Source organism: Myotis daubentonii, chromosome 2 (assembly GCF_963259705.1).
Source record: "Myotis daubentonii chromosome 2, mMyoDau2.1, whole genome shotgun sequence".
Lineage (NCBI taxonomy): Eukaryota > Metazoa > Chordata > Mammalia > Chiroptera > Vespertilionidae > Myotis > Myotis daubentonii.
In genome coordinates, this window is record NC_081841.1 from 85678553 (window position 1) to 85705505 (window position 26953).

Here is a 26953-nt window from a genome sequence, read left to right on the forward strand (position 1 = left end):
AATATAATATAAAGTAATAATAACATACCAAACTCATTATTATACTCATATTATTGATTTCTAACATTTGAAGCCAGAGCTTATATTATTTCAATTTATCATTATAATAACCCTCTGAGAATTATAATTCTCATTTTACATATAAGAAAATTAAGAGTCAAAGATTTGATATTCCTAAAGTCATGCAGCTGTTAAGTAACAGCTTAAATACTCTATCCTTGATGTCTGTTCCAAATAAATAAACATAAGAACCTAAATATTCTATTTAGCTAATGTTCATTACAATATACCAGTTTTCTTTATATTTGATAACCCCCTAAACCCCCACACACATTGTCTTTAAAGAGCTCATAAGTTATCAAATTTGAATTGCAGCATAACAAAGATGATTTTCTTTAAGAATAACCATTGACTAGAAATTCAGTTTCTGACTAATAGAAGAGATAGCTGAAATTAAAAACCTGGTGTAAAGTTATCAAAAGAGCTGGGTGAGCACTTAATAAGTTTAACTGCTTATAATTTAAAGTAAAAAGTTTTTTAATAGTCAAGTAAAATAATCTGCTTACTTGTTTGGCATTTTATGCAGTATTCACACTGTAATAAATAACCCTAAAATATAAACTTTTACATAATTTCAATAATACTTTCATAATTACCTTAGAAAAGGTTAAATTAACAAATAGATTTTTATTGATGAAATGAATGTTGCTGACTGCCAACAGATATTTGTCTGAATACTTTTGTAATGACATTAAATATTTTTATCAAATCTATCATATATTTAATATTATTACTTGACAAAGCTTTTGTCCATTATGATTGCTTCCACTTGTACCAGTTAACAATATATCAACAGGGGGTTAAATATTTGGTCTTGACCTCGTAGGCAACATTTATTTATTGTAAAAGGTGAATACAAAATACATGGAAAGAAAAAAGCAATAATAAAAAAAAATTGGGAAACATGTTTACAGAGCATTATACTAAGAAGTTGCCGTGGACATCATAAAATAATTACAAAATGTTAGAATTGGACCAAGGAGCACTTAGTAGTTACCTTAATGAACAAAAGGATGATTCCTGAAAGTTAAATGTTTTCTAGGTGTGGAAAGATATGCAACAAAAAAAGAGATGAAGTGGAGTACAAGTGAAATAAAATGCATGTAGGTGTGACAGATGATAAAACATTAACTTGAAACACAGAAAAGCTTAATAATGTTTTATATTGTAGATGCAGCAGAATAAAAACTGAAACTGTAAACAGTAAAGGCATATCACTGCTGTTAGGACATACCCATACTTACTTTTTCATTTCCACTTCTGAAACCAAAACAAATATATGGCATATTCTCCCAAACTTACCCCTCTAACATGGCCAAGTTTCCGCTCAACTTCTGCTTTTTCTTTTTTAAGAAATTCACACATTTCCTTCAAATCTCTTACTTGATTCTGTAAGATTAAAAGCAAACATATAACAATTGAACACAGCTACCGCAATAGGAAAGAAAAGATAAACCATGCATCTGAACTAGCAATCGCTATAAATGAATAGCCAAACTCAACTAGTGGATCTCTAGCAATAAAAAGGATTTTGAACTAATACACATGTTGAATTAAAGTGTATAAATACAGCGTATTATGTATATAAATTTCAAGAACTATTTTTGCCTTAATGTGCAATATAAATTTGAGTTTAGGACCCAGATTTTAAATGTCCCATAAATTACATATGTAAACCCATTTGGTATAGAGCAGCGGTTCTCAACCTGTGGGTCGCAACCTCTTTGGAGGTCGAACAACCCTTTCACAGGGGTCGCCTAAGACCATTGGAATACACATATATAATTACATATTGTTTTTGTGATTAATCACTATGCTTTAATTATGTTCAATTTGTAACAATGAACATACATCCTACATATCAGATATTTACATTATGATTCATTACAGTGGCAAAATTACAGTTATGAAGTAGCAACGAAAATAATTTTATGGTTGGGGGTCACTACAACATGAGAAACTGTATTAAAGGGTCGCAGCATTAGGAAGGTTGAGAACCCCTGGTATAGAGAAACAGACAACTGAACTTCTAACACTGGCTCTAACAGTGTAAAAATCACACTGTGAAGCAAGAAATAGATAAAGTATATGATTACCAGTGGAACTAACAGATTGCTAATATTTTAGGTTTAGAAACAGAACTGAAACAATTAACCAGCCAAGAGAAAAAGAAGATTCCCATAAATAGCATAAGATTTGAAAAACCAAAGATAAACTTTATACAAACATCAAAATAAATAACATTTCTAAGAGAGACAATTAACCTAATATATTTTTAATTTAAAGATTTAATTTTTTTAGAGATATCCTAATATCTTAAAGTGTGAAACTGTTAATGAAGTACACCAGGAATCCTCTTAGTGCTGGGCATTTGAACTTGCTATTTGTTGTCTGGAACTCTTTTTCAATTATTTGCATGACCCACTTCTTTATTTGTCCCTAGCTCTCTGCTAAAATATCATATTTTGCTAACTACCATATATTTTTTAAATTGATTGATTTGAGAGAGAAAGAGAAAACATTGCTTTGTTGTTCCACTATGTATGCATTTTTTGGTTGATTCTTGTATGTGCCCTGAACAGGGATCGAACCTGCAACCTTGGTGTATTGGCACAATGCTCTAACCAACTGAGCTACTGGGCAGAGCTTCCTTACTAGGGTATTTTAAAAATTTTTATTTATTATTATTATTATTATATTATTATTTTTAGAGCAAGCATGTCAAACTTGTGGCCCATGGTCCACATGTGGCCCACAACGAGTATTCTGCAGCCCAACCAATGGAACGGTCTGTAAGAAATATTTTAATAAAAATTTTGTAACTTAATTTCTAAAATATCCTGTTATACATAATCTATGTATACAAAATCATAAGCAACTGGTCGACTGGTCACTATGATGTGCACTGACCACCAGAAGGCAGACTCTCAATGCAGGAGCTGCCCCCGGTAGTCAATGCGCTCCCACAGCAGGAGCGCTGCTCAGCTGATTGATAGGCACCAGACACTGGGCTCACGGCTGGTGAGTGCATTTGCGGTGGCATGAGCCTCTCTTGTGGAAACTCCCCCTGCGCACCCCTCCCCCATTTGGACCAGGACCAGGACCAGGATTCGACCGGCTGGGTGCGAACCCACGGCTGCTTCCTGGTCATGGGCACGCCAGTATCATACTAGGATGGGCGCGTGGACACCACAGCGGAGTAGCGGCAAGCCTACTGAGTGGCGGTGGTGGCAGGCACAGTGGGGCCAGGATGAGCAAGAGCAGCAGGCAGGAGTGGCAGGCGGTGTTGGACTGCTTGTTTTGGCCTGATCCCCGCAAGCCATGCCAAGGGACCCCCCAACAGTGCATGAATCTATGCACCGGGCCTCTAGTTATTAATAACGAATTATAACGTTTGCTAATGACTTATTACTATAATCATGTTGCATTCATTTCCTTATGCGCCTTACATACAGGTGTACCATTTCTCTCCACTAATACTAGCAGCGAATATTTTAGCAGCCGACTGCCACGTCATTAGTCTTAGACTGACTTGTTTGATGTGCGCAATGGGAAATATTGTGCTTTCAGAGAACAAGAAAAATAGGTTTATTTGAGCTACATTTATTAATTTGTGCAGTTATTCAGTGTCTGGTAAGTTAATGTACAAGAAAAAATATTAATTTTATTAAAATATTCTATTATTTTTTTTAAAATATATTTTATTGATTTTTTACAGAGAGGAAGGGAGAGAGATAGAGAGCTAGAAACATCGATGAGAGAGAAACATTGGTCAGTTGCCGCCTGCACATCTCCTACTGGGGATGTGCCCGCAACCCAGGTACATGCCCTTGACCGGAATCGAACCTGGGACCTTTCAGTCCACAGGCTGACGCTCTATCCACTGAGCCAAACCGGTTTCGGCAAAATATTCTATTATTTTATGTTAACTATGTCTCATTTATTTTAGCCCTTTGTATTCAGCATGTCTCTATCGAAATAAACCTACGTTTCTATGAAAATTGAAGCTTTTGTTTTTTTGTGGCCCACATAAACTTAAACTTTATTTGGTTCATGTTAGCCTTTGAGTTTGACATGTTTGTTTTAGAGAGAGAGGGAGAGGGAAAGAGAAACATCGATGTGAGAGCAAAATGTCAATTGGCTACCCGCTATATGCCACCTACTTGGAATCAAGCCCACATCCCAGCCATGTACCATGATCAGGAATCATTTTAGTGCATGGGACGATGCTCAACCAACTGAGTCACACCGGCCAGGGAAATACGATATTTTAAATAGCAATTCCTCAACCCCCCACCTCCCCCTCACACACCACATTCACATCAACCATGCTGTTTCTCCTTAGCACTTAACATAAGCTGACATACTATACTAGAGGCATGTGCATGAAATCGTGCACGGATGGGGTCTGGCCAGCCCACCCTGATCAGGCAGATCAGGGCCGGCTGGCCAGGGGAGGGGCTGTGGGAGGTTGGCCGGCCGGGACCACCCCCATTGGGCCAGTTGGCTGGCCACACTGCCTGTCATAGCGACCGGTCGTTCCAGTTGCTTGGCTTTTATATATATACTAGAGGCCCGGTGCACGAAAATTTGTGCACTCGGGGGGGGGTGTCCCTCAGCCCGGCCTGTGCCCTCTCGTAGACTGGAACCCTTCGGGAGATAACGACCTGCTGGCTTAGGCCTGCTCCCGGGAGGCAGAGGGCAGGCCCAATCCCTAGGTGCAGCCCCTGGTCGGGCTCAGAGCAGGGCCGATTGGGGAGTTGGGGCGCCACCCCCTGTCATGCACAGAGCAGGGCGGATCGGGAGGTTGTGATGCCACCCTCAGTCACGCTCAGGGTAGGGCCGACTGGGGGGTTGGGGCACCGCCCCCTGTCACACTCAAGGCAGGGTCAATGGTGAGGTTGCGGCGCTGCCCCCTGTCACGCACAGAGCAGGGCCCATCAGGGGGGTTGGGGCTCCGTACCTTGTCACGCACAGAGCAGGGCCAATCAGGGGGTTGGGGAACTGCCCCCTGTCACGCACAGAGCAGGGCCCATGAGGGGGGTTGGGGCTCCGTACCCTGTCACGCACAGAGCAGGGCCTATCAGGGGGTTGGGGCGTCGCACCCTGTCACACACAGAGTCGCAGGGAGATCAGGGGGTTGGGGAGCTCCCCCCTATCAGGCACAGAGCAGAGCTGATCAGGGGGTTGGGGCGCCTTCCCCTGTCATGAACAGAGCAGGGCAGATAGAAAGGTTGTGGCCCCACCCCCGTCACACACAGAGCCACAGGGCGATCAGGGGGTTTGGGCGCTGACCCCTGTCACACTGATCCCGGTGCTGGGAGGCATATTACCCTTTTACTATATAGGATAGAGGCCTGGTGCACAGGTGGGGGCCGGCTGGTTTGCCCTGAAGGGTGTCCTGGATCAGGGTGGGGGTCCCCACTGGGGTGCCTGGCCAGCCTGGGTGAGGGGATGATGGCTGTTTGCAGCTGGTCACACACCCTTCAGGGTGGGGGTCCCCACTGGGGTGCTTGGCCAGTCTGGGTGAGGGGCTGAGGGCTGTTTTCAGGCTGGCGGGTGACTGAAGCTCCCAACCGCTCCTTTTTTTCTTTTTCTTTTTTTATTCTGGGCCAGCTTTAGCTCTGGCTCCAGCTCTGAGGCCTCTGCTGCTGAAAGCTGGTATCTGGTTTGTTTGGGTTCTATAATCAAAACACTGCATCAACTCCAGCTCTGAGTTCCCGGGGGGCTGAAAGCAGGTTTCTGGGGTTTTGTTTAGCTTCTATATTTGTAACAATATTTTAAACTGCAAGCTCAGAGACCGGCAAGGCAGGCGGGAACGTTGGAGTCCTCTGTAACTGAAGCAAGCAAGCCTCATGTTAGCTTCAAGCTGCCTGGCCTCCGGCCGCCATCTTGGCTGGCAGTTAATTTGCATATCTCACTGATTAGCCAATCGGAAGGGTAGCGGACGTATGCTAATTACCATGTTTCTCTTTTATTAGATAGGATAGACTAGGGGCCCAGTGCATGAATTTGTGCACCTCAAAAGGAACTGTGGGCTATGAGGCTACAGTGGGCACAACAGCGGGTCTCGGCCCATCCTCCATGCCCCTGCCCGGCCCCTCCCACTGCGGCCCTTGTTCCCCTGTCTGCCAGCAGCCCCACTCCCACTGCCACCATTCCTACATGCTAACGGCATGGAGCGATTGGGGCTGGCGACAACAACGGTGGGAGCAGGGCTGGAACCAACAGTGGGTGCAAGTGGTGGCTGCTGCCCCGATTGCCCTTCAGGAGTAGTGGGAGGTGGAGAAGCCCTCAGGGGCATTTGGGGCTGGCAGCCACCACTCCCACCCGCTGATGGCACCAAGCGATCGGGATCAGTGCCAGGTGCTGTCAGTGGGTGTAAGCGGCGGCTCCGGTGCTGGCAGTGGGTGCGAGCAGGGCCATCACCAGCAGTGTGTATGACCTGTGGCTCCAGCGCCAGTAGTGGGTGCAAGTGGCAGCTCTGGTGCCGACAGCGGGTGTGAGCAGGGCCAGTGTCGGCAGCAGGTGTGAGCGCCGGTGGGTCCACGGCACACGAGAGCAAACAATTTTCAGTAACCACCAGAGGCTCACCCCGATTACAGTGAACAGTGCCCCGCCTTGGTCTGGCACCCCCGCTCACCTGCTCCACCATCCCACCATGGCCGACGCCTGCCATGTTCTGCGCATGCTCCCTCGTGGTCAGCGCATGTCATAGTGACCAGTTGTTCTGCTATTTGGTCTATTTGCATATTAGCCTTTTATTATATAGGACTAGAGGCCTGGTGCATGAAATTCGTGCACTTGGAGGCATCTCTCAGCCCAACCTGCTCCCTCTCGCAATCCCGGAGTCCTTGGGTGATGTCTGACTGATGGCTTAGGCCTACTGCCCTAAGCCGTCAGTCTGATATCCTTAGTGCTGCCACGGAGGTGGGAGAGGCTCCCGCCACCACCACTGCGCTCGCCAGCTATGAGCCCGGGTCAGGGCTTCTGGAGGAGCAGCGCTCCCACTGTGCCACCAAGGGGCAGCTCCTGTATTAAGCGTTTGACCCCTGGTGGTCAGTGTGCGTCATAGCAACCGGTCCTTCCACTGTTCAGTGGATTTGCATATTATCCTCTTATCATCCTACCAGAGGCCCAGTGCACAAAATTCATGCAAGAGTAGGCCTTTGCCCTCGCAGGGCGAAGAGCAGGGCTGCCCTCGCAGCCCAGGCTTTGTCCAGAAGGTCGTCTGGACAGTCCTTCCACTGCTCGGCCATTTGGTTGATTTGCATATTACACTTTTATTATTATAGATATTGACCTGTTTACTTGTTTATCAGCCTTCCCCACTAGAATGTACATTCCTTGAGTGCAAGAATTTTTTTCATTGCTGTTTCTCAGCATCTAGAAGAGTGCTTGACACAAAGTAGGCCCTCCCCTGACTGGTTTTGCTCAGTGGATAGAGCGTTGGCCTGCAGACTGAGGGGTCCCAGGTTTGATTCCAGTCAAGGGCATGTACCTTGGTTGCGGGCATATCCCCAGTAGGGGGTGTGCAGGAGGCAGCTGATCATGTTTCTCTCTCATCAATGTTTCTAACTCTCTATCCCTCTCCTTTCCTCTCTGTAAAAAATCAGTAAAATATATATATTAAAAAAAAAAAAAAAAACCAACAAAGTAGGCCCTCAACAAATAATTGTTAATAGAATAAATGTAGAAAGTATAACATTTTTATGAATATGAGTTTTTTACTTCTTCATAAATGAATATGGTAAGCATAACAATTAAATAGGAAGAAAAAGGTTTTCAGGCATTAGATTTCCTAACTGTAATAAAGAATACTAAATTTACCTTCAATCTTGGCAAATCTTTATTTGCTTGTTCAAGCTGAAATTTTAGTTCAATATTTTCAGATGACAACTTCAAGTTTTCCCTCTGAAGCTCCTGTTCTCTTTGCCAATGATCATCTGACTCTATTTCTGAAGTCTTCAGGAAAACACAGTTAGAAATACTTTTAAGGTTTAATAAATAAAACCTGCATAAGACATACTGAATCAGAAAACACAATGCTAAAATGGAACATTTTCCTCAAAAGAATATGGAGAGCTCTGGCGAAAACAACCAAAAATAAGTAAGAATATAAAATTTGCAGGAGAAAAGGTCATATATTTTAATTAATATTGAAAGAAAAGTCAAGTATCACTTAACAGCGTCTACACATATAATGAATGCTTCCATAAATACTCTCATAACAACTAAACTTTAATGTTTTTATTTTCAGTCCAATAATAAAGTATGACTGTATTATACTCTACCTGCACCCCACTCCCAAATTCATATGCTGAAATCCTAACTCTCAGTACCTCAGGACCTTATTTGGAGATAGGGCCTTTGCAGAGAAAATCAAGTTAAAATAAGGTCATTAGGTTGGGCCCTACTCCAATGACTAGTGTTCTTATACAAAAAGGAAATTTGCACTCAGACATATAACAAAGAATGACATGTGAAGACACAGGGAGAAGACTGCCATGTAACAGATAATGAGAGAGGGCTGGACAGATACTCCCTCACAGCCTGAAGAAGGAATTAACCCTGCTAATACCTTAATTTTGGATCTCTGGCTTCCAGAACTGTGAGAATGCATTCGTGTTATTTCAGCCATTATATCTGTGGTACTTTGTTATGGTAGCCATAGCAAACCAATACACACAAGCCTACAAAAATAAGTGCGTCAATTCCTTCCTCCTTTTGAAAGCTTTCCTCATTCCTTGAGATGAAGCAATCACTCCCTCATCAGGAATACTGTATTTGCATTTCTCTTGGCATAAATCCTCCTTGGGTTTTACTTATGTTCATTTTTAATCTCATTCTAAACCACAGGTTATTTGAAAGAGAAATCTGTGCTCGATTACTTTTTTCTATAAAGTGGAAAGTCTCAAATTCTCAGTTACTTATGTAGGGGGGGGGAAAGGGAACCATTATGAACCTGACAAAAGAAATGAGAATTAACTTTCATCCATTTTCTCTGAACATTTAAAGGTGTGATTTATTAAGTGTTTTGAGAACTTAGGTGACTGAAATATCTAAGGTGGAAAGGATAAAGAAAAAAAAAAGAAATGCTATTTGACTTCAATTGGGAAAAAACTTGTCTTATTCCATATTGTGTAAACTGCCCAAAAGTATGTGTACACAAAAAGTTCATAAACTGTAGAGTTAGGCTGTTAGACCTGCAATGAAATTCTGTTCTGCATCTTTTTTTTTATAAGTAATTCTTTTTTTATAAGTAATTCTTTTGTTTTAAACATATTTTGATTGGTTACAGAGAGAGGAAGTGTTCTGCATCAATCACTAGAGATGTTATTCTCTAAGCTTCCCATGTAAATCACCAATAATAATCTGCAAAGTATTGTGGATATTAAACGCAGATAGAGAGTCTAACACAACATAGATAGCAATACATGTAAGTTCCCTTTTTTCATTATAAAAAAGTATCTTTATAATACCTGGAAAAAAAAACCACTGAAGGAACTTGCTATGTATGTTAGAATGTCACACAGCCTCACAACAAATTTTTATTGATATTTTCACTGTATGAAATTTTACTTGTATTGAGATTTTATAGCATGCTGAATTAGAAATTTCTAAGGCAAAACAAACACCTCTAAAGTGCCTTACTTTTGTTACTCTGTTACCTAATCTAATCATTTCAAGTGAGCACCAATGGTAAAACAGGGAGTACTAAAATGATTTAGGAAATGCATAATCATTAATTTTGTAAGAACTAGTCAAATGTTAGTTTAAGGAGACGTTTACTAATAATTAATATTTTTTACAAATCCTACACAACTTTCTCATTTGTACTACATATGCATACTACTTGCTATAAGAAAATTCAGCTACCAAAGAAATAAAGGACTGCCATGTACTCAAACCTGGGGCCCGCCATTTCCTGGCTGGACTGGTACGTCAGTCTCAGAGTTAGCCTCCTCAGCACACTGATCCACTGCAGCAGCAACTGCGGCAGGAGCCTGGTCCTCCCCGGGAGATTCTTCTGGGTCTGTGCAGCTGCTGTGACTGAGGTCTTCAGCTATGTGTTCCTTTCCTTTCCCATTCTTCACTAGTTCATTCTCTTCTTTGACTTTATATTCCTGCTTATTATTTTCACAACAGTCTTGATTAATTTTCTCAATTTCAGGATCTGGATCATTTTCTAAACTGGAGTTAAAATCTGCCAAGGTATCATCATTTAGCCTAAGTAGACCTGATTTATTGTTTGGCCTTGCCTCAGATATATTTAACTCAGTAGGATCTACAACATAGTCTGCTTTGTGTTTTCTCTTCTTACTATGATACTGTAGAGCAGTGGTTCTCAACTTTTCTAATGCCACGACCCTTTAATACAGTTCCTCATGTTGTGGTGACCCCAATTTCATTGTTACAAATTGAACATAATTAAAGCATAGTGTATAATCACAAAAACAATATGTAATTATATATGTGTTTTCCGATGGTCTTAGGTGACCCCTGTGAAAGGGTCATTCGACCCCCAAAGGGGTCGCGACCCACAGGTTGAGAACCACTGCTGTAGCGTATTTCTCAATTCCTGATGATATAAGTTGTCATTGGTAACTATTCCCTTCCCATTTTTATTTTTATTAAATATATTTTATTGATTTTTTACAGCGAGGAAGGGAGAGGGATAAAGAGTTAGAAACATTGATGAGAGAGGAACATCAATAAGCTGCCTCCTGCACACCCCACACTGGGGATGTGCCCACAACCAAGGTACATGCCCTTGACCGGAATTGAACCCGGGACCCTTCGGTCCGCAGGCCAACGCTCTATCCACTGAGCAAAACCAGTCAGGGCTCCCTTCCCATTTTTAATTCTGAGCACTCTTAGGGTTTTGTTGTTGTTGTTGTTATTCCTGTATAAAGTGTTCTTTTTGTGAAAAATATTGTGCCTGTATTTATTAACACTGTTAGAAAGGATAGAAAGAGTACTTGTGTTATGTAACAGATTCTGCTTCAGGAAGAAAGAGAAAAAACATGAAAAGAAAAGAAAAACAATAATAAAAGGGTACACACTGAGTGATTTAAAGTAAGAGTCTAACAATTTTTCATTAATGAGTCTTTATAAAGAACACTAAAAACACTGTCACATGCTTGATGGATAATAATGCAATAACATATTTTCTTACTTTACTTAATTGCATAGTCTTGCCACAGCAAACTCATAACAACTACATTTAAAGTCTCTAGAAATCATTTGTAATGAAGTTATACAAGCATCATAAGAATCTTAATTTTACAGTTATTATATAAGAAGGATTAAAGAAGTTAATATATATCAGTAACTACTAAAAATAAAAGTTGAATTTATTGTATTAATACATATTAAGCACAGAGATATACTGGTTTTGCCCAGATAAAGGTAAAAATTGATTTTACTTCCAAAGTTGACCATTAAAAATATGAAAAGAAAAGCACTTACAGAAGGCCTAGAAGAGGCATCCTTTGAAGACTGTTTCTCCAAAGCATGAAGTTTTTCTTGGAGGTATCTGTTTTGTAAACGTAAATCTTCTATAACAGAATCTCGAGGAAGAGCCTGATGGGTCCTAAAAACAACCACCACAGTCTCTTTACTATCAAACTTCAACTTCTCACAGTGTTTTTTATATTAAACTATACAGGAGAGAATGAAAATATATAACATATTTATTTACACTGTACTTATTTTAAATTCTAAAAAACTTATAAACTTTATAAAATTAAATTAGGACATGACTATTTACATTATAAAATGATCCTCAGATTAAATATGGCAGCAGAGTAATGATGGTAAAAATGTTAAACAGTGTGAAAAAAGATATAGTAACTATGAAAAAAGAACAGTCTGAGATAAAGAATGACATAACACAACTAAAGAACACATTGGAAGGAATACACAGCAGAATGGGGGAAGCTGAGGATCAAACCAGTGAATTAGAAGACAGAATTGAAAATATGACTTAATCAGAGAACTAAAATGAAAAAGCAATTAAAAAAACAGGAGGACAGCTTAAGGGAGCTGTAGGACAACGTGAAACATACCAATATTAGAATAGCAGGTGTGCCGGGGGGACAGAAAGGGAGAAAGGAATAGAGAAGGTGTTTGAAGAAATAAGGTAGAAAACTTTCCTAACCTGGTAAAGGAAAAAGTCATAAAAGTTCAGGAGGCACAGAGAACCCTAAACAAGAAGAACCCAAACAGATCCCAGCCAAGACACATCATAATTAAAATGCCAAAAATTAAAGACAAAGAGAGAATCTCAAAGGCAGCAAGAGAAAAGAAAACTGTTACCCACAAAGGAGTTCCCATAAGGCTGACACCTGGTTTCTCATCAGAAACTCTACAGGCCAGAAGGGAATGACATGAAGTACTCAAGGTAATGGAAAGCAAGGACCTGAGACCAATATTACTATATCCAGCAAGGCTATCATTCAAAGATAGATGGTCAAATAAAGAGCTTCCCAGACAAAAAAAGGCTAAAGGAATTCATCACCACCAAGCCAGCATTACAAGACATGCTAAAGGTATTGCTGTAAGGGATTCCTGAGAAGAAGAAACAGAGAGAGAAAACCTAGCCATACAGAATTAAAATGACTATAAATAAGTTCCTCTCAATAATAACCCTAAATGTAAATGGATTAAATGCTCCAATCAAAAGGCGTTGGGTAACTGAATGGATACAAAAACATGATCCAACTATATGCTGTCTACAAGAGACCCACCTCAAAACAAAGGACACACACTGGATGGAAGTGAAGGGCTAGAAAAAATTTTTCCTTGCAAATGGAAAAGAAAAAAAGCTGGAGTAGCAATACTCATATCTAACATAATAGACTTTAAAATTAAGGCCATCACGAGACAACAAAAGTCACTACATAATCCTAAAGGGATAGATCCAACAAGAGAATATAACCCTGGTAAACATATATGTACCCAATATAGGTGCACTTAAATATATAAAAAAACTTCTAGAGGGCTTTAGTGAAGAGATTGATAACAATACAGTCACAGTAGGGGACTTTAACACCCTTCTGACTTCACTGGACAGATCTTCCAGACCAAAACTGTGAGGGACAGATGGATTTAATAGACATTTATAGAACATTTCACCCCAACGCAACAGAATATACATTCTTCTCAAGTGCACATGGATCATTCACAAAGATAGACCACATGTTAGGACAAAGGATAGACCACAAAAAATCTTTTCCAAATACTTCAGCCCACACAGATTCACATCATTAAGGAAAAAAAGAGCAATTAAACCTCTAAAGTATTTGAAGTTTTCAATCTAAAATATTTTGATTCCTGTAAAAACCGAAAAGGAGAATAAAAGGATTTAGTTTTCCTCTGAATATATAGGTTGACTAAGAAAAAAAAATAAGAGGGAAGATGCCACTGCCAAGACCATATAGTAACTATAAATAGGTGTCAAAGGAAAGAAGAATTCTTCAACCACATTTTCCTTCTCCATCAAGTGAAATTCTGAAGGATTAAGGAAACAATGACTTAACAGTGGTTCTCAACCTTCCTAATGCCTAACCCTTTAATACAGTTCCTCATGTTGTGGTGACCCCCAACCATAAAATTATTTTTGTTGCTATTTCGTAATTGTAATTTTGCTACTGTTATGAATCGTAATGTAAATATCTAATATGCAGGATGTATTTTCATTGTTCACGACCCACAGGTTGAGAACCGCTGACTTAGAAGAAAAGCAGATGGTATGTAAGTTAGAAGCTCATGAGTATTCCTATAAAGGAGTTCAACTTCACATGCTCACACTACATTAATACTGACACAACAGGACATGTTAATGAAGAAACACTAATGGTGATTTTTGAAGATTAATAGAAAGAAAAACGAAGTAGAATAAATTGAAGAATGTTATGTATCCTCATATCCAAATATTATAGGTAGGTACCCAACTTTACAATGATCATTTAACATGATTCCAGATCATTTATAAACACCTTGAAGAGGAAGAAATGAATTAGGTAAAGCGAATCTATCTTCATCTTGGAAGAAAAGAGTGAAACAGAAATCTATAAACGGTTTTAACTGCTGTTGTTAGGATATGATTTTATTTTTCTTTGTACTACCAAGACAAAGCTTGGAAAGAGACAGCAAACCAGGAAAATCTCAAAGTATTTACTAAAAAGTGGCGTTCAGGGTTCTGGTTCTAGGTAAAGTGGAGTAAACACACCCAATCCTGTCTCCCAAATGCATGGAGCATCTACTTAAGAACTTGAAAAGTTAAATAGTTTACAGATTGGGACAAAATTCCAGACTTTGAAGTATTAGCAAACAGGTGATGAATTTACGTTTTCTTTTCCTCTGATATTTACTAGCTCAAACACATTACTTGAAACATTAAAGTGAGTATTAACATTGAGGGAGAGTGTTCTGGGGAAGCCTTCAAGTTCTAGTGCGAAGAGTACAAGAATCCCTCATTCTTTCTTTCTTCTGTCTGGTCTTTCATGCCTCAACCCTCAAGCAATACCATAGGCAGTGGTGGCAGAGACAGCAATGGGAATCCAGAGGTGGCAAAATTTTATGGAGGGAAATCATTTCCTCCAATTAGCTGTGATTGGTAAGGTGGTAGGAAGAAAGTAGTTCCCCCACCTACCCTCACCTACTTCCTGCCCTTCTGTTGTTTGCCTGGCTGCAAATGTACACAACTGCTGAAGTACACAGGATAACAGGGTAACTAAAGTGCCTATTTGGTTGAAAGTACCTAAAGGGGCTGTAGGGAAACAGAAAGGGAGGAGCTTCAACAATTATAAAGTTGTTTATGACTTCTGGGCTCACCCTTGAGCTGTACATGCATGGATCTGATCCTATTGTGAACACTGAAGACTCTGAGGACTGAACTAACAGAGAGAAGACACGTACCAGACTGTCAACTGGGAGGTACACAGGCAGGACAGATGCCAATAGCACTGATAATGGAATCACAGCCCACAGAAAACAGGTGGGAATTTTGGGCCTGAACCTATCCAGACCAACTACCTGCTATGTAGCTATTTTTATTATAATAGAATTTTCCGAGCATTTAACCAAAATCCAGCGTCCTGTATTATTCAAAATTTCAAGAATACAATTCAAAATTACATGGCATATAAAAAAGGAATATCTCAATTCAGAAAAGCCATCAACAGAACCCAACTTTAAAATACATAACATGTTTACTAGTATTTTATCAGTTTCTATGAGTCAACCAGTTTCCTTCATTATAATGAACTAGAGGCCCGGTGCACAAAATTCATGCGCCGGTATGGTCCCTAGGCCTGGCCTGTGATCAGGGCCATCTTCCCAAGCTGCCCGAAGCTGGCCCTGCCCCCTGCCACCACCCACCCCTGGTTCGCTGTTCACCATCAGGCGATTGGAGCCTGCCGGCCGGGGAAAGGAACCAAGAGGTGGTCAGTGTACCTCATAGTGACTGGTCCAGCGGTTGTTCTGTCATTAGGGTCAATTTGCAAATTACACAGGATAGAGACCTGGTGCACGGATGGGGCCAGCTGGCCTGCCCTTAAGGGGGCCCCGGATTGGGGTGGAAGTCCATGCTAGGGACAGGGCCGGCCTGGGTGAGGGGCTGCTAGCGGTTTGCAGGTTGGCCATGCCCCTGATTGGGGTGGCAGTCCCTGCTGGGGCGGGGCCAGCCTGGGCAAGGGGCCACGGGCAGTTTTCAGGCCTGCCATGCCCCCAGTTTTGTCAGGAGGGATGTCTGGAATGATGTCTGGAAAACATACAGTCTATCTGGACTAATTAGCATATTACCCTTTTATTAGTATAGATAGCACATTTCCAAGTAATAGTGTACCTCATATATGATATCTCATTTTCTAAGTCAAGATTTCTCTTTTTTAATTCTTCCAACTCTTTTTCTGACTCCAAAGCTTGCACTCCCATAACTTGATTAACAGTCATGCCAGTTGTTTTTAGTTTCCTCTGCAAAGTTAGTTTCTCTTTATCAACTCTGTGGGATTAAATAAGAAACATGAAAACATACCATCCACTGTGTGGCTTGTTCAATTTATTGAACTGCAGCTTACTCATTACAAGACCAATATACAAAAATCAGATTGTTCTGCATTTCCTAGGAGCTAACTTATTTTTAAATTATAGGAAACCCCATTTATAAGTTGTTAAAATATATTCAAAACACATTTTAAAGAAAGAAAATAAAAAATAATAGATAATAATTCATAATTAAAATTAGAGGATTTCTTATAGTATCAAGAACAATAAAACTATATAACTTCCAGGTCAATTAAAGACTTTACACATAATTAATTAGGTTTACTTTACACTCACTTGGCAAAAAGATCCTTCACAGTATTCAACTGCTTTGTTAGAATATAGATTTCCCTTTCTTTCTCTTTTAACTTGTTTCGCATTCCCTCTATTTTGCTTTGCCATTTTTTACCTTCTTCCCACTTAATTAATTCTTCTCTAGCACTCTATAAACAATAATAAAGGAGGAAGAAAATTACCAGTATTGTTTTCAATTTTAAGAGTTATCAGTTACAACTTACTAGAACAATGGTAAAATAATTCTTAGAAAAAAAGTAAATAGGTTCTAACTTCTACAATTGTTAGACATGCCAAGCTATTAGCAAAAATGACCTTCAGTTTAAGTAGCCTGTATTTTATAACTTGACAATTACAATTCTGGAGAACAGTTTGAATTAATAATAACACCCTTACAGAGTCTTTACATGAAGATTTTTAATATGGACAATCATGACTACAGTAAGCTTGTATCAAAGAATCTATACGTGTAAATGATCAACCCAATTCTGTCACCCCATAGCAATATCCTAGCATCATGGCCCCTTCAAATCTTCAATGAACGTTACTTTTCTGATTCAACAAATTATTTATTTAGTGCTAGATATGTACCAAGTACTACCTAAGAATAGAAGCAATGAATAAATCTAACAAAAAAAACCTAGCTTCATGAATATTAGAGTCCAGTTTATGTTGGTTTAGTGTATGGATTAGGGAAATGGAGCAAAATATAGAAAAAAAACAAACAAAAAACAAGAAAAGAAAAATTGTAGTTATGTTAGTGTGATAAGTGCTAAAATGGCTGGGGGACAGGGAAGGAATTAGGGCTTTTAGGGATAGGTGTCATGCTTTGTGATAATTAAGATAAAGTGTCCAAGAAAAGAGCAAAACAATCCATGTATTGCACAAGTTTCAGATGTCCTACTGGGCACTCATATAGTTAAAAATTCTGTTCACAACTATCTGAGCTAAGAACTTATATCTTCATTCTACCAAGCAATTTTTAATTATTTTACTATGTAATAAACTTTCTAGGAATGCCAACAGACTTATAAAAGGAAAATCTGTACATATAATTTTGCTAAAAACTGTACCAACAATTGTGTATCATTTTAGAAATGAGATTATAAATGGAAATGCCACTGTGACATATGAGCTGCCAATAGAATATACTGTACTAGTATTAGTCTGCATTCATAGCTCTGAATTCACATTAACACCACCTAGAGATGCAAGGACAAGACTACCCCATTATGACTTTTAGGGCAGTCATGCCAGAGCATTTACATGTGCTGAAATATGAAAAATATATAAATATACTATTTTCATAAATTTTTCTTTTATGCTTTTCCTTTATCTTTTATTTAAGACATTTATGATGATAAATTTGAAATTAAGCATGTAGGTACTAGTTTATATTAACAAGGAATTTCATTTGGAATAGTAAAGAAGACATTATGAAACATTGTATTTACTATAAAAAAAGAATGTTGGGGTTGAAAGGGTTAACAACCATAACTTTAAGTCAAACACCCAGCTGAAAGTCAAATGCCCAACTAACATAAGTTGCCCAGCTGGTGTGGCTCAATGATTGAGTGTCAATCCATGAATCAAGAGGTTGGTGGTTCGATTCCCGGTCAGGGTACACGCCCTGGTTGTGGGCTGGATCCCAGTAGGGGGGCATGCAAAGGCAGCCAATCAATGATGTTTCTCCCTCATCAATGTTTTTATCTCTCCCTTCCTTTCTCTTTAAAAATTAATAAAAAACATTTTTAAAACGTTGCCCTCTCAAAACTAACCTTTCTCATACTGGCTAAGTTTTTAATCTCTTTTATTTAGTTCAGCTAAAAATTATCCTTTAAAAAAATGTAAAAACTTCACTAAGTGTTTGATAATCATTAACTTCTTATTTTTTTTCCCCTGAAATATAACCAGGAATTTTATGTACCTCCAGAAATATAAATATTAGTTGGGGGCATAACGTATGTAGGTAAATTTTTCTGCATCATATATTGCTTTGTAGGGATTGAGTAATTCTATCCCATCTGACATTACCCTCTTAAGTAAGATTTAGGAAAGAAAAAAATTTAAAAATGAACAATAACAACAATAAAAACAACAAAGGCAAATGTCACCAAGGGTCTGTTCTAGACTGGGGAAGAGAAGGCAAGAAGAGAGGACGGAGAGAGAAGTAATCCTTTCATATTTTCTGTTCCAACAGCTTCTTACATGTAGATTTCAGAATAATGTTATTGCATTTAAATTTTTCCATTCATTCATCAAATACTGAGCATCTACTATGTGTCAGGGACTCTTCTAGGTGCTAAGGAGACAACAATAAACCAAACAGGCCATTTCTTGCCATCAAAGCTTTCAGACCAAAAGATGAACACATAGCTAAGGAAATCTCTAGTCTGTCAGACAGTAATAAGTCCTATGGAGAAAAGTAAAGTATCATAAGAAAAATAGGACTGCAAGGCATCGGGGTGGGTTTTTTAAATACAGACAGGCTATAAACACTGTTTACAGAGGAAAAGGTGTTGAAATTTGTTTTTATACTCAATGAAAGGATTCCTTGAGTATAACAACATTCATGAATTAGGAATGCCCAGCACTGTGTAATCTGAAAGAACATTCTCACTAGACTCCTAGGTATAAATTTTACTATTAGTGTAACTTTCTGTGTTCTCTTTCTATTTCTAGTTAGTAATAACGTCGTACACTGGGATGAACTTGATGGCTTACAAAAAACTTTCACAAATTATTTCACTGTCAAAATAATCTTGAGAAATTGCTAATAGAAATAGTATTATCTAATTTAAGGAGTAATAAACTGAAACAGATTAGGAGTCCAGGGGAAGCCACAAGGCTATTGAGGTATTCTGATGGCAATCAGATGAGGAACTGGTATCCAAGGATTATTTAGACCTTTTCCCCAGGAAGGAGAGAGCAAAGAGAGCAATCTAGAAGGGTAAAGACATTTTGATCTTCCAGTTTTCACCAATAAAGCTTCTGACAGCAAGTATGTTGTGGTTCCATGTATATAAATGCAAGCATTTTCATCAAAATTATACTGACATTGGTCAATTTTGACACTTTTTGTAATATACTCTGTTAAAACATTTAGTCCCATTACCTATTTTCTATACAGAGTCATTAAAATATGTAGTTTTCATGTTATGAAAATTTATTTTATAAGTACCGAATATTTTCTGGATAAATTTTTCCTAACCATAGTTCCTCCACTGTGATTTTCTTCAGGGGCAAACATTACTACTAGCATCAATATTTCCCAGGGCACTTTTGATATTTTCAATGCTACCAACAAGATAAAAGTCTTCAGTTTATCATTTATCCAAAATTAATTACATATATTTTAGCTAATGTTAGTTTTTCTTTGGATTGATTAATTCTATTTTTAATCCTCAGCCGAGGGCATGTTTACTGATTTTGGAGAGGGGAAGGAAGAAAGAGTGAGACACAGAGAGAGGTATCGCTGTGAGAGAGAAACATTGATTGGTTGCTCCCTGATCAGGGATCAATCTGCAACCTTAGCATGTGCCTGACCAGGATGATGCTCCAACCAACTGAGCCATCTGGCCAGGGCTCTATCAGTAATTTTTATTATAAAACTAGAGGCCTGGTGCACGAAAATTCGTACACTCGGGGGGGGGGGGGGAGGTCCCTCAGCCCAGCCTGTGCACTCTCACAGTCCAGGACCCCTCAGGTGATGTCCACCTGTCAACTTAGGCCTGCTCCCCAGAGGATCGGGACTAAGCTGGCAGTCAGATATCCCTCTGGCAGATGGGGAGCTCTTGGGGGGATGTCTGACTGTGGCTTAGGCCTGCTCCCCTAAGCCCCGCTGCCCAGGTCTGCACATGGGGCCCAGATGGCGGCTCGCACTGTCCCGCCCTGCCTGCAGTATGCAAATTAGCTGTCATCTTTGTTGTCAGTTATTTTGCATATCGCGCTGATTAGCTAATGGGAGGTGTAGTAAAGGTGCAGTCTATTACCATTTTGTCTATTATTAGATAGGATAGTTTACTTAAATTGTATGAAAATTTTAAGCAATTTTTCTTACATTATAGAATCAATTTAAGAGTGGGTTGGTTACTTTAATATTGCTGTAAATACTGACTATATTCCAAGTCACATTGTTTACCCTGAAAGAACAGTGCTGCCTACTGAAGGATAAAAGGACACATTTGGGTCAAGGTAGAGGAGAAAAATGCCCAGCTTTTCCCCCAAAGGTCAAATCACCAAATGTCAACAACTACATTGGGAGAAGTGATAAATAAATAAGCAAAATGTGCAGAGATTTTTGGATGTCAGGAAGATGACATGGACATGATGTAGTAATTTTCAAGTAAGAGTGACATTATAGGGGTCTCCTCAAGTACACTTGTCTTAGACTTCTTTACATTATTCAGTATCACTTAAAATATGTTAGGTCCTCAAATTAATATAGTATATTAGCTATTCATCAATTACTTATTTAACTCAGTCTTGCACCACCTTAAGTAGATCAGTATGTTTCTCCACATACCTTTTCTTTCATAGGCTTTATTTCTACCTCATCCACTTTTCTTTCTAGTTGGCTTTCTAGCTTTTTAATTCTCTTTTGGAGTTCTTCAATTAAACTTTGTTTATTATCTATCAGAGTTTTGCCCTGAAAAATAATATGCATTTTAACATTTTATAAGTAAAAAAGTATCAAACAAAATACACACCAAATATTCCAACTACAGAAATTTTCTGAGACTATAGTTTACCAAACATTCTAAATGACACTACTGATATATAACATGGTAATTGTTTCTGCATTTCAATAAGATATACTTCTTTAAAATTATAAATACAGTGGAGATCACTGAAGGAATTAGCTAAATTAATCAAGGGGACATGCAAGCTAGTTCCAGCAAATATATGTGAAATTAAAAAGTGGGAATGAACTGCTATCTACATATAAATCAAAGATATTATCACAATATAAAATTACCTGTAATCCACTGGTTAGTCTTTTTATTTGCCTTTTCAGTTCATCATTCTCTTGTTCAATTTCATCTTTCTCTCTAAGCACTTTATTATAGGCTTTTTGGTTTTTTTGTAGTTCATTAGTTAAGTCATTCAAATTATCAGTTAGTGAATTTTCTCTGTTTTTACTTGTTTTAAGAGCTTCTTTCAATGTTAAAAGATTTTCACTTAAATCTTCAATTTGTGACTAATATATAAAATAAAGAAAAATTTAATTCATGAATCTTCACCAAATGTTAATGATAAAAGCAATATAATATGAAATTACACCATTAAGACTTAAGAAAAAAGTTTTAATCTAAATGTTTAAATATAATGGAAAAAAATCAACCACAAACTATATATATTCTTCCATCTTCATTACAATTAATCAAGTCTACTTTGAGAAAAAAATATAAAACAAAACATGAAGAAACAATCTAAAGCAATTCATCTTCAACAAATACCTCGGGCCAAAATTTTATCAAATATGGATAAGTAAATGTTTCACTGTGGCTGAACAAATTTATTAAAGAAACAAGTACAATGTAGAATGTATACAGCAGTGTTTTAAACACTATGAAACTTCAGAATAGTATAAATGAAATCTCTGACTTGAATTAATTTCTAATTTACTTTGTAAAGACAAGATATAAAAGGGTAACTGACAATACTAGACAATATGCTTAAGAAAGTACACATAGGAAGGAGGTCTTTGCTGTCCTATACATTAACAGTGATGGAAATACTGGTACTTAAAATATATTTTGTTGAGCCTGGCCAGCATGGTTCAGTGGTTGAGCATTGACCCATGAGCCAGGAGGTCATAATTCTATTCCCAGTCAGGGCACATGCCCAGGTTGCGGGCTCCATCCCCAGTGGGGGACATGCAGGAGGCAGCCAATCAATGATTCTCTCTCATCATTGATATTTCTATCTCTCTCTCCCTCTCCCTTCATCTCTGAAATCAATAAAAAAATATTTTAAAAAATGTTTTGAGTAAATTAATGCAGGCAAAAAGTATTGCTAGTACTAATAATCATAGAAATGAGTAGTATATAATGCTGCTAGGAGAAAAACATAAATTTTCCTGGAGAAATTAGACAAGGCTTTGAGGAAAAGGAGTTGAAGAAGATGAAGAATTCTGAGAAGCCATTACAGGAAAAGAGAAAGGTATTAAAGAAGACATTAACACAGGGTTATTACTTATTTATAATTATTAAATAATGGATTTTTACTGTTGACTATGCTCATAATCTTGATAGGTGCAATGGAAGATTGAAAAAATCTGAGTAAGCCCAGCCGGTGTTGCTTAGTGCTTGAGCATTGACCTATAAACCAAGAGGTCACCGTTCAATTCCCTGTCAGAGCACATGCCTGGGTTGTGGGCTTGATCTTCAGTGGGGGGCATGCAGGACGCAGTCAATGATTCTCTCTCATCATTGATGTTTCTATTTCTCTCTCCTTCTCCCTTCCTCTCTGAAATCCTACATAATAAAAGGCTAATATGCAAATAGACCAAACAGCGGAACAACCGAACAACCAGTCGCTATGATGTGCGCTGACCACCGGGGGCACACGCGGAACATGGCGGGCGTCGGCCGCAGTGGATGGTGTAGCAGGTGAGCAGGGGCGCCAGACCAAGGCGGGGCGCCGGTGGCTGTCATTGGGGCGAGCCTCTGGTCGTTACGGAAAATTCTTTGCTCCCACATGCCACAGTCCCATTGGACACTCACACCTGCTGTTGGTGCTGGCTCCACTTGCACTGGCTGCCGGAGCCGCCGCTCATACCTGCTGCCGGCACCTGGCGCCGGCCCCAATCACTCAGCGCCGTCAGCAAGTGCAAACAGCGGCTGTAGGCCCTGATTGCTCCTGAGGACTTCTCCACCTCCCCCTGCTCCTGAGGAGCAATCGGGGCTGGCAGCCGCCGCTCGCACCTGCTGATGGCACTGGTCCCGCTTGCACATGTTGCTGGTACCGGCCCCAATTGTTCCACATCATCAGAAGGTGCGAGTGAGGCTGGTGCTGTCAGCATGTGGGAGCAGCAGCGGTGGGAGCAGGGCTGCCAGCAGATAGGAGACCAGGGGTCACGTTGGGAGGGGCTGGCGGGGGCGCAGAGGATGGGCCGAGACCCGCCCTGTGCCCACCGCAGCCTCGCAGCCCACAGTTCCTTTCGAGGTGCACAAATTCGTGCACTGGGCCCCTAGTCAATAATATATTAAAAATTTATTTTAAAAAGTCTGAGTAAAATCTAATCATTATACAGTTTAATGGTAATGAAGTGCATATACATATAAACAAAGAGCAAGTCAAAATTATAAACAAAAACAACATATAAAAAGATTTTTCATTTTACTTAGAATATAGTATATGAAACTTGCGTAAAGAAATTTAAAAATCATTATGAAATATATATATTTTGGGGGGAAAAAAGTTTAAACTACCAAACCTAACAGTCAGGTAATAAAATAATAAAATACATTGCCCCAAAATAATAATTTCAAAAATAGTTTTCAGAGCCAAGTAGCTCTACAGATTAAAAGTCAAGAACTACATGATTCTCATAAACTATTTCAGGGGATAAAAAAGGAAAGCTAATTAACTCATAAACTAGCAAAAACCAGATAGAAAATTCTGATATAGCAAAAGAAAGAAAAAAAAAATATACACACTAAAAATCATATGTAAATGTTTCTTAAATTTAATTCTATTAGGAAGAGTAGCATATAATAGCCTATATTTTGCTAATTCCAAGGTGATAATCAGTACATAAGTATAATAAAGATACTTATTATTAACAAAAAAGGTGGATTCTCTTCTAATGGAATTATCAGGATTTTTTAATATTAATAAATGTGTTGATGTTCACCTTTAGCTCTTTGGTATGTCGATCAACAATCTGTTGAACATTGAGATTCGCCTCTTTCTGAGAGGTTGCAGAAATAATACGTTCTTCAGCCGCTGCTGTCATTTCCGCTCTGAGTTCCAAAAGTGCTCGACTAAGTGCCTAAAAATTATAACAGATATACCACTTTTTTTTTTGGAAAATCTGATATTTTATATGAGCAATATATAATACTAAATATAAGTAGGCTTTATTACTTTCAACTATTTTCCTAAAATGCCATATGTTTAAGCAAACATAATCACAAACTAATAACCCAACTTTTTCAAATAAATTTCCTTTAGTAACTGAATTCAATTATTTTAAAATTGAGTATGAGAGTTCAAAATCTTGACATTAATAAGTTTGGGAACAGAGCATTAAATCAGGAAACTTTTATTATAAAAACCAGGTATGTTTTGGTTCCAAATATCCAAATTTAGGTATTTATCCAAATTACTCAAGTCAAACTTCCATATGAAATTAATTGAATTTAAGTACATTAGGAAAGTCACAAGATTAAAAAAGGGCTTAGAATTTGCCAATAAATTACTTGAGCTAGCACAGAAAAACAACAGTAACTTCTAAGACATTTGAATATATCAAATCTGATAAATTAAAAAACTAATAAATCAGATAACCCAGTGACCAACTTCTTTTCATAAAAGTATCTCTGTAACCTTCTTCTGTAGCCTTTCTTATTCACTGTCATATCCCCCAACTAATCCCCAAATTTTTCAAAATTGTTCAGTTATTTAAATTGTTCAAAATAGCCTCACAGTAGCATAAAATCCCAGTAGAAAAGGAAAGGAAATAATAAAATAATATCTCCTCTTATTTTCTACAAATAACCCACAAATCAGGCTGTTTAAAACAATTATCTTAACAAACCCTACTTCATAGCATAAAATGAGGCTCAAACTCTTTCCTACAACAGAGAGAGAGATAACATCATCTCTTACAACTCTACTCTAAAAGCAATCTACCACATGTATTTCCTGAATGTTGACAATGTTGTTACTTACTTTTTGCTGTTTCTCTTTAAGGGATAATTGGCTCTTTAATCTTTCCACTAGATTTTTCATTGTCCTTGTTGGAGCTCTTGAATTTGCTTCTTTTTGAGCCTGAAGTTCAGATTTTAAACTCTGTAAGTCATTTTGGGACTGGGCCAGAAGGCACCTTAAATCCTCTACTTGTGCTTTCACTTTTTTCACTTCAGCTGCATGATTTTCTTGGAGCCTAATATCAGCAAACATATGTATTCAGTAAAGTGGTTGCTGCAATTAACACTTTGATTGACAAAAATTTTATATAAAAGCAAACGTTTGTCCTAAATATTCTTACAACCTAATCTTTTTTTAAAAAATATATTTTATTGATTTTTCACCAAGAGGAAGGGAGAGGGACAGAGAGTTAGAAACATTGACCGAAACATCCATCAGCCACCACCCGCATACTCCCCACTGGGGATGTGCCTGCAACCAAGGCACACGCCCCTGACCGGAATCGAACCTGGGACCCTTGAGTCTGTAGGCTGATGCTCTATCCACTGAGCCAAACTGGTCAGGGCACAACCTAATCTTTTTTAAAAAATATATATTTTTATTGATTTCAGAGAGGAAGGAAAGGGAGAGATAGAAACATCAATGATGAGAGAGAATCACTGATCGGCTGCCCCCTGTACATCCATCCCTGGGGATCAGGAGATCGAGCCCACAACGTGGGCATGTGCCCTGACCAAAAATCGAACTGTGACCTCCTGGTTGGCACTCAGCTATTGAACAACACTGACTGGGGCCAAATAAATACAAATCTTTATTCCACTTGACCACTCTTAAACTTAACATACTTTTTCTTTCTAGTTTCTGTCTACTATTTTTGGTAATGATTGCATCAAGCAATTTTGTGACTCTAGCCCAGTGGTTCTCAACCTTTTTAATTCCGTGACCCTTTAATACAGTTCTTCATGTTGTGGTGACCCCCAATTTCATTGTTACAAATTGAACGTAATTAAAGGATAGTGATTAATCACAAAAACAATATGTAATTATATATGTTTTCTGATGGTCTTAGGCGACCCCTGTGAAAGGGTCGTTCGACCCCCAAAGGGGTTGCAACCCACAGGTTGAGAACCGCTGCTCTAGACAAATAATACAGAAAATGAACATACAGCACTTTAAATACCATGTGCCAGGCAAGATGTGACTTTCCTCTTATCAGGGTTTATCGATCATGGCACTATTGACTGCTTGACTGAAATTCTTTATGAACTGTCCTCTGCATTGATGGCAAGGTGTTTAATAGTATCCTTTGCTTCTACACAGTAGGTGCTAATAGTACCTCCTAGTTGTGACAATGGAAAATGTCTCCAGACATTACCAAATGTCCCCGGAGGAAGGAGGACAGCAATAATTACCTCAGCTGAGAATCACTGCTCTATATTGTCATTTTTCAAAGACAAAATGTACACTTTCACAGAAATTACATGTATTATTGTTTATGGTTACAAAGTCACTAGTATTACATCTATAATACCTATATCTATAGACATGAAAATAGATACTATCAGCAGACTTAGTTAATGTGATTAATCCTATAGTTCATTCATCTTTAATAAGTCATACTAAATTATATCCAGTTCACTTTGCATTTAAACACTGCATTAATAGTGTC

The 26953-nt window shown here is 38.6% G+C and overlaps 1 protein-coding gene across 8 annotated transcripts in view; it reads right to left on the bottom strand.

Moving 5' to 3' along the window:
• Positions 1 to 26953, bottom strand: part of CEP290 (centrosomal protein 290) — a 121235-nt gene that overhangs the window by 18013 nt on the left and 76269 nt on the right. For 4 of the 8 annotated variants that reach the window (XM_059683732.1, XM_059683733.1, XM_059683738.1 and 1 more), the window contains 10 exons: positions 25306 to 25519; positions 24266 to 24403; positions 21383 to 21604; positions 20930 to 21052; positions 16408 to 16553; positions 15914 to 16069; positions 11533 to 11656; positions 9972 to 10187; positions 7891 to 8025; positions 1363 to 1449 (listed from right to left, as the gene is read on the bottom strand). In XM_059683732.1, the coding sequence (XP_059539715.1) occupies positions 1363 to 1449; positions 7891 to 8025; positions 9972 to 10187; positions 11533 to 11656; positions 15914 to 16069; positions 16408 to 16553; positions 20930 to 21052; positions 21383 to 21604; positions 24266 to 24403; positions 25306 to 25519 (1561 nt within the window). The remainder of the gene's footprint in view (positions 1 to 1362; positions 1450 to 7890; positions 8026 to 9971; positions 10188 to 11532; positions 11657 to 15913; positions 16070 to 16407; positions 16554 to 20929; positions 21053 to 21382; positions 21605 to 24265; positions 24404 to 25305; positions 25520 to 26953) is intronic. The other 4 variants (XM_059683739.1, XM_059683736.1, XM_059683735.1 and 1 more) reach the window with 3 other exon arrangements.